General features: G+C 49.3%; 1 protein-coding gene across 1 annotated transcript in view; it reads left to right on the top strand.

Moving 5' to 3' along the window:
• STS (steroid sulfatase) overlaps positions 1 to 15,923 on the top strand; it is a 156,008-nt gene that overhangs the window by 61,854 nt on the left and 78,231 nt on the right. The window contains exons 2-5 of the mRNA XM_065915792.1: positions 5,758 to 5,898; positions 8,822 to 8,943; positions 9,036 to 9,158; positions 12,235 to 12,658. Of these exons, the coding sequence (XP_065771864.1) occupies positions 5,758 to 5,898; positions 8,822 to 8,943; positions 9,036 to 9,158; positions 12,235 to 12,658 (810 nt within the window). The remainder of the gene's footprint in view (positions 1 to 5,757; positions 5,899 to 8,821; positions 8,944 to 9,035; positions 9,159 to 12,234; positions 12,659 to 15,923) is intronic.

Below are 15,923 nucleotides of genomic sequence, written 5' to 3' on the forward strand. Positions count from 1 at the left end.
ACCAAGGAAGTCCTGGTCCATCATTTTAATAAAAAGGACTATTGCAAATGTTTCATCCTAATACGGTGATTAAAGCATCTTGTCCCATTTATCAGTCATTCAAGCTTTTCTTTTCCACTGCAAGTAAACACAGAATGATAGAATCCAAGAGCACTAGAGAAAAGGCAAGGGTGTCCCTCTGTTGAGTAGAATATAAATTCTAGGTTGAAGAACTAACCAGAGTTAGGCTGAAAAATGTTGTGAATGTACTTATTATCTGATCTACGATGCAGACATATTGAGTTATCAGAGAGGATAATTCATCAGGGTGGATTTGGCAAGCGAATTCATATTCTTTTCCTGTAATCCATTTTCATAGCTTAACATTTTTATTAAAAATGACACCTGTTCCCACACGAAAAGGAAGCACATTTTTAAGACCTCCTGATTGATTTTTCTGCATTATTCAGGAGTTGTGTTTTTCTTCAGAAAAATAACAGCTACCACACTGCACTCAAATTACCCCTGCAGACGTATGTGGTTTCTCTTGGTGGGGTCCTCAAACATTTCCATGACATGAAGAAACGCAGGCAGCAGAGGCAAGCGGAGGACTGGAGAAGACTATCTGAGTGCCTGCTAAGTCAATGCAGTCGTGTCCGACTGAGCAACCCCGTGGGCTGTAGCCCGCAGTGTCCGACTGTGCAGCCCCGTGGGCTGTAGCCCTCAGTGTCCGACTGTGCAGCCCCGTGGGCTGTAGCCCTCAGTGTCCGACTGAGCAACCCCGTGGGCTGTAGCCCTCAGTGTCCGACTGTGCGGCCCCGTGGGCTGTAGCCCGCAGTGTCCGACTGTGCGGCCCCGTGGGCTGTAGCCCTCAGTGTCCGACTGTGCGGCCCCGTGGGCTGTAGCCCGCAGTGTCCGACTGAGCAACCCCGTGGGCTGTAGCCCGCAGTGTCCGACTGTGCAGCCCCGTGGACTGTAGCCCGCAGTGTCCGACTGAGCAACCCCGTGGGCTGTAGCCCGCAGTGTCCGACTGTGCGGCCCCGTGGGCTGTAGCCCGCAGTGTCCGGCTGTGCGGCCCCGTGGACTGTAGCCCGCCAGGCTCCTGTGTCCATGGGATTCTTTAGGCAAGAACATGGAGTGGTTGCCATTTCCTCCTCCAGGGAATCTTCCCGACCCTGTGAGTGAACCCACACCTCCCACATGGCAGGTAGATTCTTTACCTTCTGAGCCAGGGAAGGCTGGGCACACATCCTAACACACACGATTGTTTGCTGGAGGAACCCATTCTTTAGTTGTGGGTGTCAGGCCAGCTCACAGTTCCCACACGCCTCAAGGAGGGCTCTGGGCAGACTCACAATCAATGATGTGGTCGTTCCATCTTTTTGGACAAGTTTAACCTGGTTAAATTTGGCTGGGCTTTCCTGATGCCTCAGTGGTAAAGAACCCGCCTGCAATGGAGGAGACGTGGGTTCAATCCCTGGGTCGGGAAGATCCCCTGGAGGAGGGCACGGCTACCCACTCCAGTGTTCTTGCCTGGAGCATCCCATGGACTGAGGAGCCTGGAGGGGCTAGAGTCCATGGGGTCTCAAAGAGTTGGACACGACTGAGTAAGTAAACAATAAACATGTCGTCTGGCTGGATGTTATACCTGGGAGAATATCCTGACTGTGGTTAGGCCATGCCTCTCAGCTGCACATAAAGCAGCTGCACACACTATCTTAACTACCAAAGCATTTTTGCTTTTAAAGGTCTTTGCATTCTGCTTATAGGAGGTGTTCTCTGTACTTGCCCATAATCTCGAAAACAACAGCAGTGATTCTGTGAGAGCTGGGGAGGGGGGCACCCCCATCCTGCCTGGACAGATGGCCGGGCTAAGGATCGTTTGTATGAAATGGCTGCAATGGGGAAGGGTTTGCTGGCTTTGCCGGAGTGTGGGGTTGGGAGTGGCAGCTGGCCCGGTACTCAGCACACGTCCTGCTTGTTTGGAGCCGTCTTTGGCTCGTGACCTAATCGGGTTGTTACAGCCATCAAGCTAGACCCCGATCCTGGGCTTGCTCGGTCGTGTCCGACTCTTTGCGACCCCTGTAGCCCCCCAGGGCTCCTCCGTCCGTGGGATTCTCCAGGCAGAAACAGTGGAGTGGGTCGCCATGCCCTCCTCCACGGGATCTTCCTGACCCAGGGATCGAACCCGGGTCTCCCACATTTCCTGCATTGGCAGGTGGGTTCTTTACCGCTGAGCTGACCTGGGAAACCCTGATGCTAGTTAGGTCACATGATGTTCCTCTTTCTCTTCTCAAAACGTGGCCTGCGTTGCATGCCTCTCAACCTCCTGGTGAAACCTTTAGGTTGTTCTCACTAACAGTTTTAGGTTGTTCCCAGAGGCTGTCTGATATTCACAGCACAGATGACAGTATCACCATGGAAATAAGAATGTCACCAGACTTGCCCTGGTGATCCAGTGGTTAAGACTTCACCTTCTGGTGCACGGGTGTACAGATTTGATTCCTGGTCAGGGAGCATTTATCCCTCATGACTGTAAAAGTGGTACAAATTTTAAAAAAAAACTTAAAAAAAAAGAATGTCAAGCCTTTTCCAAAATCCCTCCCTTTCTCTTCTGCTACAAAGCTTATGCTTCATATTCTGTTGTTTTCTCATGCATTTTCATTTTCATTCTCTCCAACTAGCCTATAAATGTTGGCCCATTCCTTCATACTGCATGTTAGAAATCTAAGCAAATAAGCCCATTTGTATCTTTTTTTTTTTTAATTAACATTCCACTTATTTGTTGTTGTTCAGTCGCTAAGTCATGTTTGACTCTTTGGGACCCCAAGGACTGCAGCCTCCCTGTCCATCACCAACTCCCGGAGTTTGCTCAAACTCAAGTCTATTGAGTCGGTGATGCCATCCAACCATCTCATCCTCTGTCGTCCCCTTCTCCTCCTGCCCTCAATCTTTCCCAGCATCAGGGTCTTTTCCAATGAGTCAGCTCTTCACATCGGGTGGCCAAAGTATTGGAGCTTCAGCTTCAGCATCAGTCCTTCCAGTGAATATTCAGGACCCATTTCCCTTAGGATGGACTCCTTGCAGTCCAAGGGACTCTCAAGAGTCTTCTCCAACACCACAGTTCCAAAGCATCAATTCTTTGGCGCTCAGCTTTCTTTATAGTCCAACTCTCACATCCATACACGACCACTGGGAAAAAACCACAGCTTTGACTATGCTTCGTTAAAAAACCATATAAGTCTATAAAAACAGCTATTAAAGCACATTTTCAGAGACTTCCCCGGTGATCCAATGGTTGAGACTTCACTTTCCACTGCAGGGGGTGTGTGTTGGATCCCTATCAGGGAGGGAAGATCCCACAGGCCTCCCTGCCAAAAATCCAAAACATAAAACAGAAGCAACGTTGTAACAAATTCAATAAAAGCTTTTAAAGTTGTCCACATTAAAAAAAATCTTTTAAAAAGACCACATATTCAGATGGGATTTTTGCTGCCCTAATGTCAGACAGTTTTTCTTCATGACTTTAAAAGAGATCATCTATGTAGATGATACTTGATGAAATATCATTGATGATACTGGCTCAAATTGACCAAAACATCATTGCTTCTAAACAAAGAACAGTTTGTGGCGTAGGTTTTCCTCTGTTTCCAGTAAAACTTTTCTGCATCTGGCAAATAGATCAGGAACTTGTTGGTTGCCGTGGTAAAGTTTTCCATTATGTCAGAGCAGTGTTAATTTTCTTCTAATGAACAGGTTCGATGTAATTACATCTCTAGTTATGAAAATGTTCTTTTGTCTCTCTGCTGCAGAATAATTCAGCTTTAGAAATAGCTACGTTCTCAAAAAAACTTTTGCTTTTCTTCTTTGCCAAATGAAGCTTGTTCAGAAAAATAATTTTTTTTAGGGAGGATAGTCTGCTGTTTTTCAAAAATTAATGTGCTATATACTCTTAATATTTTAGAGCACTTTTATTTCATTTTAAGTACTTTTATCAACTAACTCTTTTCATAGTTTGAAACATCGTTAGGAACACCTGTTGTACTCCATGTGTGTGGGTGAAAAATAAGTTCTGGTTGTTATGATAACAGTTTTCATGCAGTGGGATCGTAAGTGACTACTAAGAAAGATAAACTTTCAGACATTCTGTTTTTGGTCTTAATTTAGCTTTAATTGGGGGATAGTTGCTTCACACTATTGTGTTGGTTCCTACCATATATCCACGAGTGAGCTGTAGGCATACATACGTCCCCTCCCTCCAGAGCCTCCCTCCCACCTCCCACCCCATCCTGCCGCTCTAGGTTGTCAGAGAACACGGGTTTGAGCTCCCTGCATCAGACAGCAAATGCCCCCTGGCTGTCTGTTTCACATGTGACAACGTGGATACGTCAGTGCTATTCTCTGCTTCCCACCTTCTCCTTGCCCTTCACCGTGGCCACGAGTCTGTTCTCCGTGTCCGCATCTCCATTGCAGTCCTGCATCTATGTTCATCAGCGCCATCGTCTACATTCCATATATATAATGCCTTAATATATGGTGTTTGTCTTTCTCTTTCTGACTCCCTTCACTCCGTCTAACCGGCTCTGGGTTCATCCACCTCGTGAGAACTGACTCAAATGCGTCCCTCTGCATGGCTGAGTGGTATTCCATTCCGTACATGTACCACGACTTCTTTATCCGCTCCTCTGTCCATGGGCATTTAGGTAGAACACTCTTTTGTTTTTAAGGTGACTGAGTCGTAAAGACAGAGTGACAGATGCTCTAAAGGGAGGCAGACAATTACAGAATTGTTTCCGAGCTCTCGTTTGTGTCTGTTATCCCATAGGTATACAGAAGTTAAGAGACACGCTTCCTTTAAAGCTGTGTTTTTACATTTATTTATTTATTTATTTATTTATTTATTTGACGGTGCCGGGGTCTTCGCCATGGTGTGTGGGATCTTCCGTTGTGGGGTGTGATGAATTCCCTCCTTCCACTGTGTTCACTGCTACCTCTTACCACCCAGTGCTGCCCCAGGCAATGAACACAGCCTTCCTTGAACTTGGAACGGTTTGCGACACACCATGTCTACACGTTTCCCTTTTAAAAGCTGCCCCACCGACAGTCGACTGTCGCGGCTGATTTTAGAGAGGAGCTGACATCGACAAGTGGATTATCCTGAAATGCCTGGTTTTGTTTGTTTGTTTCTTTTTTCCAGTGCAGAGCAGGGAAGGTTTAGCTGATGACAGAGCCTGCCTTAAAGAGACGACTTTTCAGCAAGAGATGACTGTGTTTTCACATTCCCAGACAGAGCCTGTGTTTTGGTTTGAGGTGGGAAGGAGAGGTCAGCGCTATGCAGGGAGAAGGCAATGTTTGTTTGTCGTAGAAACACACAGGGCAGAGGGGATGTCTGCCCACTGTTCTTTCTACGGTGATGTCTCAGGCTTCCCAGGTGGCTCCGACGCAGGAGACGTCAGACACTCGGGTTCAGCCCCTGTGCTGGAGAAAACCCCCTGGAGGAGGGCACAGCAACCCTCTCCAGGATTCTTCCTTGGAGAATCCCGTGGACAGAGGAGCCTGGCGGGCTGCCGTCCACAGGGTCGCAGAGAGTCGGACACGACTGAGGCGACTTAGCACGCACGTGACGTCTGTGTTGCTTTGGACCCCGTACCATCCGGGGCGGGTGGGTGGACAGTACCCTTTCCTCTAGGGGGAGGGGGAGAAGGGAGAATCCCAGAGAAGGGGAATGGTCCCTCCCGCCAGCATCCTTCACGACTCTCTTGCACTCGCCCCTTGCAGGGACATGATGACCCTTCTGCTTCTGCTGCTGTTCCTCTGCGAGGCCCACAGCCAGGTGGCGTCAAAGCCCAACTTCGTCCTGCTGATGGCCGACGACCTGGGCATCGGGGACCCTGGTTGCTATGGCAACAAGACTCTCAGGTGCGGCTGTGGGTAAAACGCAGGGCCCCCTGCACGGGCTGGCGGCCCCGTGACAGGCAGCGGGCGTTCATGGAGCACAGGCCACGGGGGGTCATGCAAAGCCCACCCTCCCCGCCCGCTGCATGCTTTCCTCTGTGGCTATGTGTAGACAGTGAAAACGAAGACTGCCTTTGAGCCATGTAAACCACGGTGCTCTGAGGTCACGAAAAGCAGGAGCTTTGTCTTCTTAACCCTTGTAGGGAATTCCCTGGCGGACTGGAAGAGTCGGACACAACTTAGCAACTGAACAACAACAACAGTTCATATTAGATATACTATTAGACGTGACATTCCTAAAATTTACTAACATAATATGCAACTGACCCTACTAAGGAGTCTTAATTTAAAAAACTGCAATCAAGTCTTTAAAGTTCACTGTCTGCCAATTATCACAAAGAAGAAAAGGGCTATCCAGTCATAGATAAGAATTCATAATAACAAATTCATAATAATACCCTAAATCTGTCTTCTCCATATTAGCATCCAATTCTTTTTAACTGAAGTACAGTTGATCTAGAATATTGTATGAGCATATATACACACACAAGTGTGTGTGCTGTGTGCTAAGTTGTTCAACCATGTCTGAGTCTTTACAACCCCACGGACTGTAACCCGCCAGGTTCCTCTGTCCACGGGATTTCCCAGGCAAGAATACTGGAGTGGGCTGCTGTCTCCTTCTCCAGGGAATCTTCTCGACCCAGGGACTGAACCTTTGTCTCTTATGTGTCCTGTATTGCAGGCAGTTTCTTTACCAGGAGCACCACCTGGGAAGCCCATATACACACACATACATATCTTCTTTACATATGTGTATATTCTGTTTTCTAATTCTTTTCCATTATCGTTTGTTACAAGATATTGAATATAGTTCCCTATACTACACAGGACCTCCTTGTTATTTATCTGTTTTACAGTGGATGTCTGCTAATCCCAAATACCTAATTTATCCCTCCCCTCACCCAGCTCTTTCTGAATGACATGCTTCATTTTATAATATCACACCCCCAAATAGATTTCTTAGTAGCCAATCTAGGCACGAGTGAAACATACGATTTCAGTATTCTCGGCATCTTGTAACATAAGGCAAAAAGCCAAGTGGAAATCTTGACAATTAAATGCATAAAGTAAGCTAATAAATGGGAGAGGAGTTTGAGATGACAAAGCAGTACAACGCTCTTCCCCACTGAGGTATGCATTGTCACACGGGCTTCCCTGATAAATCAGCTGGTCAAGAATCCACCTGCCATGCAGGAGACCCCGGTTTGATCCCTGGGTCAGGAAGATCCCCTGGAGAAGGGAAAGGCTACCCACTCCCATATTCTGACTTGGAGAATCCCATGGACTGTATAGTCTATGGGGTCGCAAAGAGTCGGACAGACTGAGCAACTTTCACTTTCAATGTTACATGACTGGCCTCTGGGCACTTAAGCACGGAGGGTGGGACCACTGTGAGGGAGATAACATGCCCCATCCCACAGGCCAGGAAGGGAGTACAGTTAATCCCATCGTCCTTTTATGCTGTGATGGCAGCTGCTGAGATGGGGCGATAGAGAGACATCCTACTGATGGAGCAGGCTCCTCCCACAGGACAGGAAGACCACAGGGGGCCCCATGTACGGTCAGGACCGAAGTCTAGAAGATGGGCAGAGTGGCAGGGGCCAGGGCTTCTCTGCAAAGATATGGGATAACCACTCAGCGTGGGCCCAGTCCCGTGGGAACTCCCCCTCCCCATGCCGGGGAAGTCTGGCGTGATTTCCCGAGGTGACGGGGCCACGACCTTCCTGGAGAAAAGGCCACAGAATGGCTTGTCCTGCGCAGTGCCTCGTCCTCGAGGTGAACCCCTGCGTGAGCATCACCTCGGCATGAAAACCCTGGAGTCCACAGAGGGTGTGAGGGACTCACGGCCTGACCTGTTTCCAGCTTTGCCCTGGACTCTGTGCACCCCGGGCAGTTCACCGTAGTTCCCTGGTAGATGCACCTGGAGCCCTTGCTTCCTTGCTCCTGGGGGTCCCGTCACCCCCTTCTCCCTGGAAAAGTGAAAGTGTGAGTCGCTCAGTCGTGTCCGACTCTTTGCGACCCTGTGGACTGTAGCCCCGCCAGGCTCCTCTGTCCTCGGGATTCTCCAGCCAAGAAGACTGGAGTGGGTTGCCCTTCCCTTTCTCCAGGGGATCTTGCAGACCCAGGGATGGAACCCAGGTTTCCCGCATTGCAGGCAGATTCTTTACCGTCTGAGCCTCCAGGCAGAGACTGATGAAAACTCCTTAAGAGCCTCTCTTTGCTGTGGTTGGGAAGAGGAGAGTCAGGCTGCCCCCAGAGCTTTCTCGTTGTGGGGTACAGAGGTGACTGGGGGGTGGAATGCGGAGGCAACTGGGGGGGGATAGCTGAGACGGAGAGAGAGAGACCTTGAAACATCTCCACCCCCCTGGTCCCAGCAGCCCATCCTCAGGACTTGGCTTCTCGCTCCTAAACCAGAAGCTCAGAGCCCTGGGCGAGTGAGGTCCCCCCAGAGGGCTGACCCCGATTGTGGAGTCCTCACTGTGGTTTTCCCGTGACTCAGAGCCACGGTGCTCTGTTCCCTCCCTTTCCTTCCCCCCTTCCCACCACGTGCTGTGGTTCGGTCGCTCAGTCATGTCTGACTCTCTGCGACCCCACGGACCACAGCACGCCAGGCTTCCCTGTCCATCACTGTATCCCAGAGTTTGCTCAAACTGATGCCCGTTGAGTCGGTGATGCCATCCAACCGTCTCATCCTCTGTCATCCCCTTCCCACCAACACACACGGCTCTGTTTCCCTGGGTTACTGAGAAGCGATTCACTGTACATAGCCCCCGAAGCAGCTTTCTTCTCAAGGTCGTGATGAATGACCCGCGAGTCTCTGTTCCAGGACCCCCAATATCGACCGCCTGGCCAGAGGGGGCGTGAAGCTCACACAGCACCTGGCAGCGTCGCCCCTGTGCACGCCCAGCAGGGCGGCCTTCATGACCGGCCGGTACCCCGTCCGCTCAGGTAACGCCCCCCCAGCTCCTGCACCGCGGTCCTCCTCCTCCTCCCAGTCCTAACGGTCCTCCCTGTCGTAACTGGAGCTTTCTCCTGCTCAGGAATGGCATCCCAGTCCCGAGTGGGAGTTTTCCTCTTCTCGGCCTCTTCTGGAGGACTGCCCCCCAGTGAGATTACGTTCGCCAAGCTTCTGAAGGATCAAGGCTATTCCACAGCTCTGATAGGTATGGGCAGCCGGGTGTGGGGACTGAGGGTCTGGGCAGGGTCGTTGGGAGAGCGGCGTGACTGCAGCCATCTTTAGGATGACATGGCTGACAGAATTTGCACAACTGTAGACAGGGAAGAAACCATTTCAACTCTAAATCAAAGCAGCAGGCATCTGTATGCACTGTCTGAATGTGTGCATGTGTCTCCTTATTTATGTATCTGTGTGTATGTGTGTCGATGGATGGATGGATGGATGATAGGTAGATAATGATAGACACACAGATGGATTGACAAATGGACAGATGGATAGATGGAAAGATAGCTGAGTTAGGTGATAGAGACAGGGAGAGGTAGCTCAGTAGACGAGGTGGATGATGGGTGAGTGGCTGATGGATGAATTGTGGATGCTGGATGGATGGATGAATGCTGGATGGATAGATGGATGGTGGATACTGGATTGGTGGATAGGTGGATGGATGATGGATGGATGGTGGGTGAATGGCGGATACTGGATGGGCGGATGGTAGGTAGATGGTGGATGGATGGTAGGTAGATGGTGGATACTGGATAGATGGATGGATGCTGGGTGGACGGTGGATGGATGCATGGATACATAAAGGATGGATGATAGGTGGATGATGGATACTAGATAAATGGATGAATGGTAGATGCTGACGGATAGTAGATGGCGGATGGATGATGGAAGAATGGTACATGGATGATGGCTACTGGATGAATGGATGAATGGTAGATGCTGATGGATGGATGGTGGATGAATGGATGCTGGATGGTAGAAGGCAGATGGATAATGGATGGATGGTGGATGGATGGATAATGGATGGATGGTAGATGGTAGACAGATGGTGGATACTGGATGGATGGATGGGTGGGTGGTAGATGGTAGATAGATTATGGATGGATGGTGGATACTGGATAGATGGATGGATGGATGGTGGGTGGATGGAGGATGGATTGATGGTAGATAGATGATGGATGAATGGTAGATAGTAGAAGAATGGTGGATACTGGGTGGACAGACAGATGGATGGTGAGTGGATGATGGATGGAGGTAGATGGATAGTGGATACTGTATGGATAGATGGATGGATGGAGAGCAGATGGAAGATGGTAGATGGATGATGGATGATGGATGGATGGTAGATGGTAGACGGATGGTGGATACTGTACGGATGGATGGATGGATGGAGGGTAGATGTTAGATGGGTAGATGGACGCTGGGTGGATGAATGATGGATTGTAGGTGGATGGATGATGGATGGATGCTAGATGGATAGTGGATACTGGGTGGATGGATGGTAGATGGATGGTGGATGCTGGATGGATGGATGGTAGGTGGACAATGGATATCGGATGGAAGGATGAACAATAAATACATAGATGGGTGGATGGATGGGTGGGTGGATGAACAGAGGATGCTGACTGGCTGGATGAAAGGTAGATGAAGGGGTGAGTGGGTCAGTGGGTGAGTGACTGGATGCATGAATGAATGGTGGATGGTTAATGAAGGCATGTTGGATGTTGGATGGATAAGACGCAGAGGCAGAAAGTTGAAATATATGCTAGATAACAAAAAAATGCAGTTGTGCACACACAGCAAACACCACCACACACACACACACCCCCCCACAACACACTATTGATAAAGATTTTCATCTTACACAGCATAATAAAATTGCATCTGAATGTTTCTCATTTGACATTCCCATTGATTTTATTCCCTTGATAGGAAATGAATCCTTTTCCCCTTTCCCTTGATAAGCTTGGGTCTACATAGGTCATCAGACAAATCATGGAAAATCTCATGGGAGCAAAATGACCCTTCCCTTCCTTCCCACATCTTATCATAAAGCCACCATCACTTTTTCTCTTGTGTGAGGCTCTCACTAATTTACTGATGCACTTCACATGTTACAAGAAATGTTTAGAGGTGTTTAAACTAATTACTGGCTTATGAGTATGATTTACTCCTTCCTCAGGGGTTATTTTTATTTAAGGATTCATTTCCACTTTTAACTTTCAAGGGAGAAAGTCAACTTGTTCTAAGACTTTCCTTTTAAGGAAATGTCCTTAAAAAAAAAAGCACCTGTGGGATGCCCCTGGTTGTCCAGTGGTTAGAGCTTCTCTTTCCAACGCAGAGGGTGTGAGAGCTGAGATCGGAAAGGTCAGATCCCTGGTCCAAGAGCTGAGATCCCATATACCTCATGGCCAAAAAACTAAACCAGAAGCAATAATGTAATCAATAAAGTCTCTGAAAGTGGTCCATGTCCACATGGTGGCCCTAATGGTAAAGAACCCACCTGCCAGCGCAGGAGATGTAAGAGATGGGGGTTTGATCTCTGGGTTGGGAAGATCCCCTGGAAGAGGGCATGGCAACCCACTCCAGTATTCTTGCCTGGAGAATCCCATGGATAGAGGAGCCTGACGGGCTACAGTCCATGGGGTTGCAAAGAGCTGGACATGACTTAGGGACTAAACAACATGTCAGAAGAAAAAAGAATACTTAAACAAACAAACAAACAAAAAAAAACCTGTCCCAGAAAAACACTGGTGTTTTCTTATGTAGTTTTTCCCTCATGCCTAAGAAGTATATGGGGCTTCCCTAGTGGCTGAGTGGTAAAATAATCCGCCTGCCAGTGCGGGAGATTTAAGAGACCCAGGTTTGATCCGTGGGTTGGGAAGATGCCCTGGAGAAGGAAATGACAACCCGCTCCAGTATCCTTGCCTGGAGAATCCCATGGACAGAGGAGCCTGGTGGGCTGCTGGCCCACGGGGTCCCCAAGAGTCGGACACGACTTAACGACCCAGCAACACGAAGGATGCAAGCTGTTGGTCTTGGGGATTTTTCTTTTTTTTCCAGTCCCCAAATCGCCTCTTGTTCTTTGGTGGTATGAGTAGTTCCTACCCTAGACCGTTTAGGGAAATGGAGGTGAACGGGATCGAACGGATGTACCTCGAGGTCGAGCAGAGGCCCTAGGGGGTGTCAGCCCACAGGCATCCGAAGCTGAGCTGGGCCCCGAGGGCGGGGGTTTCCGCTGGCTCTAAGCTCGCCGCCCCTGTGCTCTGTCCCCTCAGGCAAGTGGCACCTGGGCATCAGCTGCCACGACCGCGGCGACTTCTGTCACCACCCGACCAGCCACGGCTTCGACTACTTCCACGGGCTGCCCCTGACCAACCTGCGTGACTGCAAGCCGAGGGGAGGCACGGTGTTCGCCCCGGCCATCCGGCTGCTGGTCTTCGTGCCCCTGAGGCTCATCACCGTGGCCCTGCTGACCCTGGCGGCGCTCAAGTGGGTGGGGCTCACGCGGACGCCCCGCGGCGTCTTCCTCGGCCTCCTCCTCATGGCCGCCCTGCTCATCGGCCTCCTGCTGGGCTTCCTGTACTACTTCCGGCCGCTCAACTGCTTCCTGATGCGCAACCGTGACGTCACGCAGCAGCCCCTGTCCTACGACGACCTCACGCAGAGGCTCACGGCGGACGCCGCACGCTTCCTACGTCGGTGCGTCGCCTCTGCCGGTCGCGTGGGCGGGGCCGCCTGGGCGGTCTGGTGTGCTGCCGGCGGGGGGGCGGGGGGGAATGTCTCCAAAGGATGCACGTGGACAATGAGACGGGCATGCTTTGCAGAGGGGTGTGTGTACGTCGGGGAAGGGATCTTGATGCTGGGCAAGGTGGAAGGCGGGAGGAGAAGGGGACGACAGAGGATGAGATGGTTGGATGGCATCACTGACTCAATGGACATTAGTTTGTGCAAGCGCCGGGCGTTGGTGATGGACAGGGAGGCCTGGCGTGCTGCAGCCCATGGGGTTGCAAAGAGCCAGACACGACTGAGCGGCTGAACTGACCGAGGCGGGGCTTCAGGGGGAGGGAAATGTCTCCAAAGGATGCACGTGGAAAATGAGACGGCATGCTTTGCAGAGGGGTGTGTGTACGTCGGGGAAGGGATCTTGATGCTGGGCAAGGTGGAAGGCGGGAGGAGAAGGGGACGACAGAGGATGAGATGGTTGGATGGCATCACTGACTCAATGGACATTAGTTTGTGCAAGCGCCGGGCGTTGGTGATGGACAGGGAGGCCTGGCGTGCTGCAGCCCATGGGGTTGCAAAGAGCCAGACACGACTGAGCGGCTGAACTGACCGAGGCGGGGCTTGGGAGTTGCAATGCTCTGGGCTCCATCCTGCCAGAGTCGCTTTGCCAGATCCCCCCCGCCCCCCCCCCCCCGTCTTGTGCAAATGAGTGTGTACGTGCGCTCAGTCGTGTCCGGCTCTCTGCGACGCCGTGGACTGTAGCCCACCAGGCTCCTCTGTCCGTGGGATTCTCCAGACAAGAGTGCTGGAGTGGGTTGCCATTTCCTTCTCCAGGGGATCTTCCCCACCCAGGAATCGAACCCGGATCTCCTGCTTTGATGGGTGGATTCTTTACCATTGCCTCGCCTGAGAAGCCCCCTCTCTCAGGAACTCTTGCTGTGAAAAACAGACAGAAATTGTTCTGTTGGCTTTGAAACTTTAGGGGACATTCCGAGAGAGAAAGATGGAAACTCACTGTGAAAGTCAAGCATTTCGTCTTTTTTATTTTTAATTAATTAATTTATTTTAATTGGAGGCAAATTTCTTTAAGACACTGTAGTGGTTTTTGCCATACATTTTTTTTTTTTTTTTTTTTTTTTTGATGGCTGCGCTAGCGCTCTGTCGTGGAGAGAGAGCTTTTCCTTGGTTGTGGTGCAGTGGTTTCTCTTTGTTACAGATCGCGGGCTATAAGTCCCCGGCTCAGTAGTTGTGGCTCAGTGGCTCGGTTGCCGCGAGGCTTGTGGGCTCCTTACGAGCGATAGAACCGGCATCTCTTGCACCCCCCCGCATTTGCAGGAGAGTTGTTAACCACCGGACCTCCAGGGAAGTTCCTCTGTGGGTTTCTCCTCTTAGAGAAAGTTTCTCCTCTTGTTAAGCTGCCTGAAATAGAAAATGGAAATGTTAGTTGCTTAGCTGTGTCCAACTATTTGGGGGAACACTCCCCTGGAGGAGGGCATGGCCACCCACTCCAGTATTCCTGCCTGGAGAATCCCAGGGACAGAGGAGCCTGGTGGGCTACAGTCCACGGAGTCGCAAAGAGTTGGCCACAACTGAGTGACTAACACACAGGTCCAACTCTTTGTGACTCCCAGGCTACATTTTTCTAGAAGGCAGCAAAAGCTTTTGAACTTTGGAAGACGTGCATTTTACACTATCATCCAGTAAGAGGTCACATGCAGATGTTTAGCTGAAACAAACCTTTCCCGAAAGGAGTTGCTTCTCAGAGGGATTGCTTCTGATGCCTTCTACCTGATTCCATTTTCACTTTCTCAAAAAATGATCTGACACTGAATTTTGTCATGACACTGAATTAATATTGTGACTCAGCAAGGAGTCCCAGTCTGCATGGCTGATGAAGCTCTTATTACCTCCTGGATTAACCTTACACTATTTTATAAGTAAGAGAAAGGCCGTTCTGAAGTAGGATGGTATTCTGTGAATGTCAGACCTACGCATTTCAGCCAAAATACTTCAGACTCTTGCTCGAAAAACTTGCTGAAACAGCGAAACCTTCTCATGTCCGTCTCTGCTGCTGCTGCTAAGTCACTTCAGTCGTGTCTGAGTCTGCGACCACATAGACGGCAGCCCACCAGGCTCCTCCATCCCTGGGATTCTCCAGGCAAGAACACTGGAGTGGGTTGCCATTTCCTTCTCCAATGCGTGAAAGTAAAAAGTGAGAGTGAAGTTGCTCAGTCGTGTCCGACTCTTAGCGACCCCATGGACTGTAGCCCACCAGGCTCCTCCGTCCATGGGATTTTCCAGGCAAGAGTACTGGAGTGGGGTGCCATTGCCTTCTCCGTGTCCGTTTCTACTCACCGGAAATCTCTCAGAAACCTGCTGGGAGGAGATGAATATTACACTGCTCCTTATAAAATGACCGGTTTCAGGAATGACACTCATCTTCCAGGGTGAGTCACTCTTTTGCAGCACGTGGTATTTTTACACAAATGATTGAAACTATATGATGTGTGAGTATTCATACAACTAGAAGGAATTTTAATGGATTCCTCAGTGTATGATCTTGAGAGGGGATCAAAAAACATTTGATTAGCCCGAGGGTATTGAACCTCAGTCAGTTTATCTTTTTAAACTTTTTACATTTTATTTATTTTTAAATTGAAGTAGGTTGATTTGCAATGTTGTCTTAGTTTCAGGGGTATGGCAAAGTGATTCAATTTTGTATGTAACATATAGATAGATTATAGATTCTTTTCCGTTATAGGTTTATTATAATTGAATATAGTTACCTCTGCTGTGGGTAGTAGGTCCTTGTTGATTATCTATTTCATATGTAGTAGTGTGTGTATCTGTTAATCCAAAACTCCTAATTTTCACACACCCCCCCCCACTTTCTGCTTTGTAACCAACCATACATTTATTTTCTATGTCCTTCAGACTATTTCTGTTTTGTAAATAAGTTCACTTGCACTGTTTTTTTTTAGATTTCACAAGTGATATCATATCATATTTGTCTTTCTCTGTCTGACTTAACTTCGCTAAGTATGATCTTCTCTAGGTCCATCCATATTGCTACTAATGGCATTATTTCATTCTTTTTTATGGCTGAGTAATATTTCCATATTCTTTATCAATTCCTCTGTTGATGGACATTTAGGTTACTTCCATATCTTGGCTTTTCTAAATAGCGCTGCTATAAACATTAAGTTGTATATATCTTTTGTAATGATGGGTTTGTCCAGAA

The sequence above is a fragment of the Muntiacus reevesi genome, chromosome X (assembly GCF_963930625.1).
Source record: "Muntiacus reevesi chromosome X, mMunRee1.1, whole genome shotgun sequence".
NCBI lineage: Eukaryota > Metazoa > Chordata > Mammalia > Artiodactyla > Cervidae > Muntiacus > Muntiacus reevesi.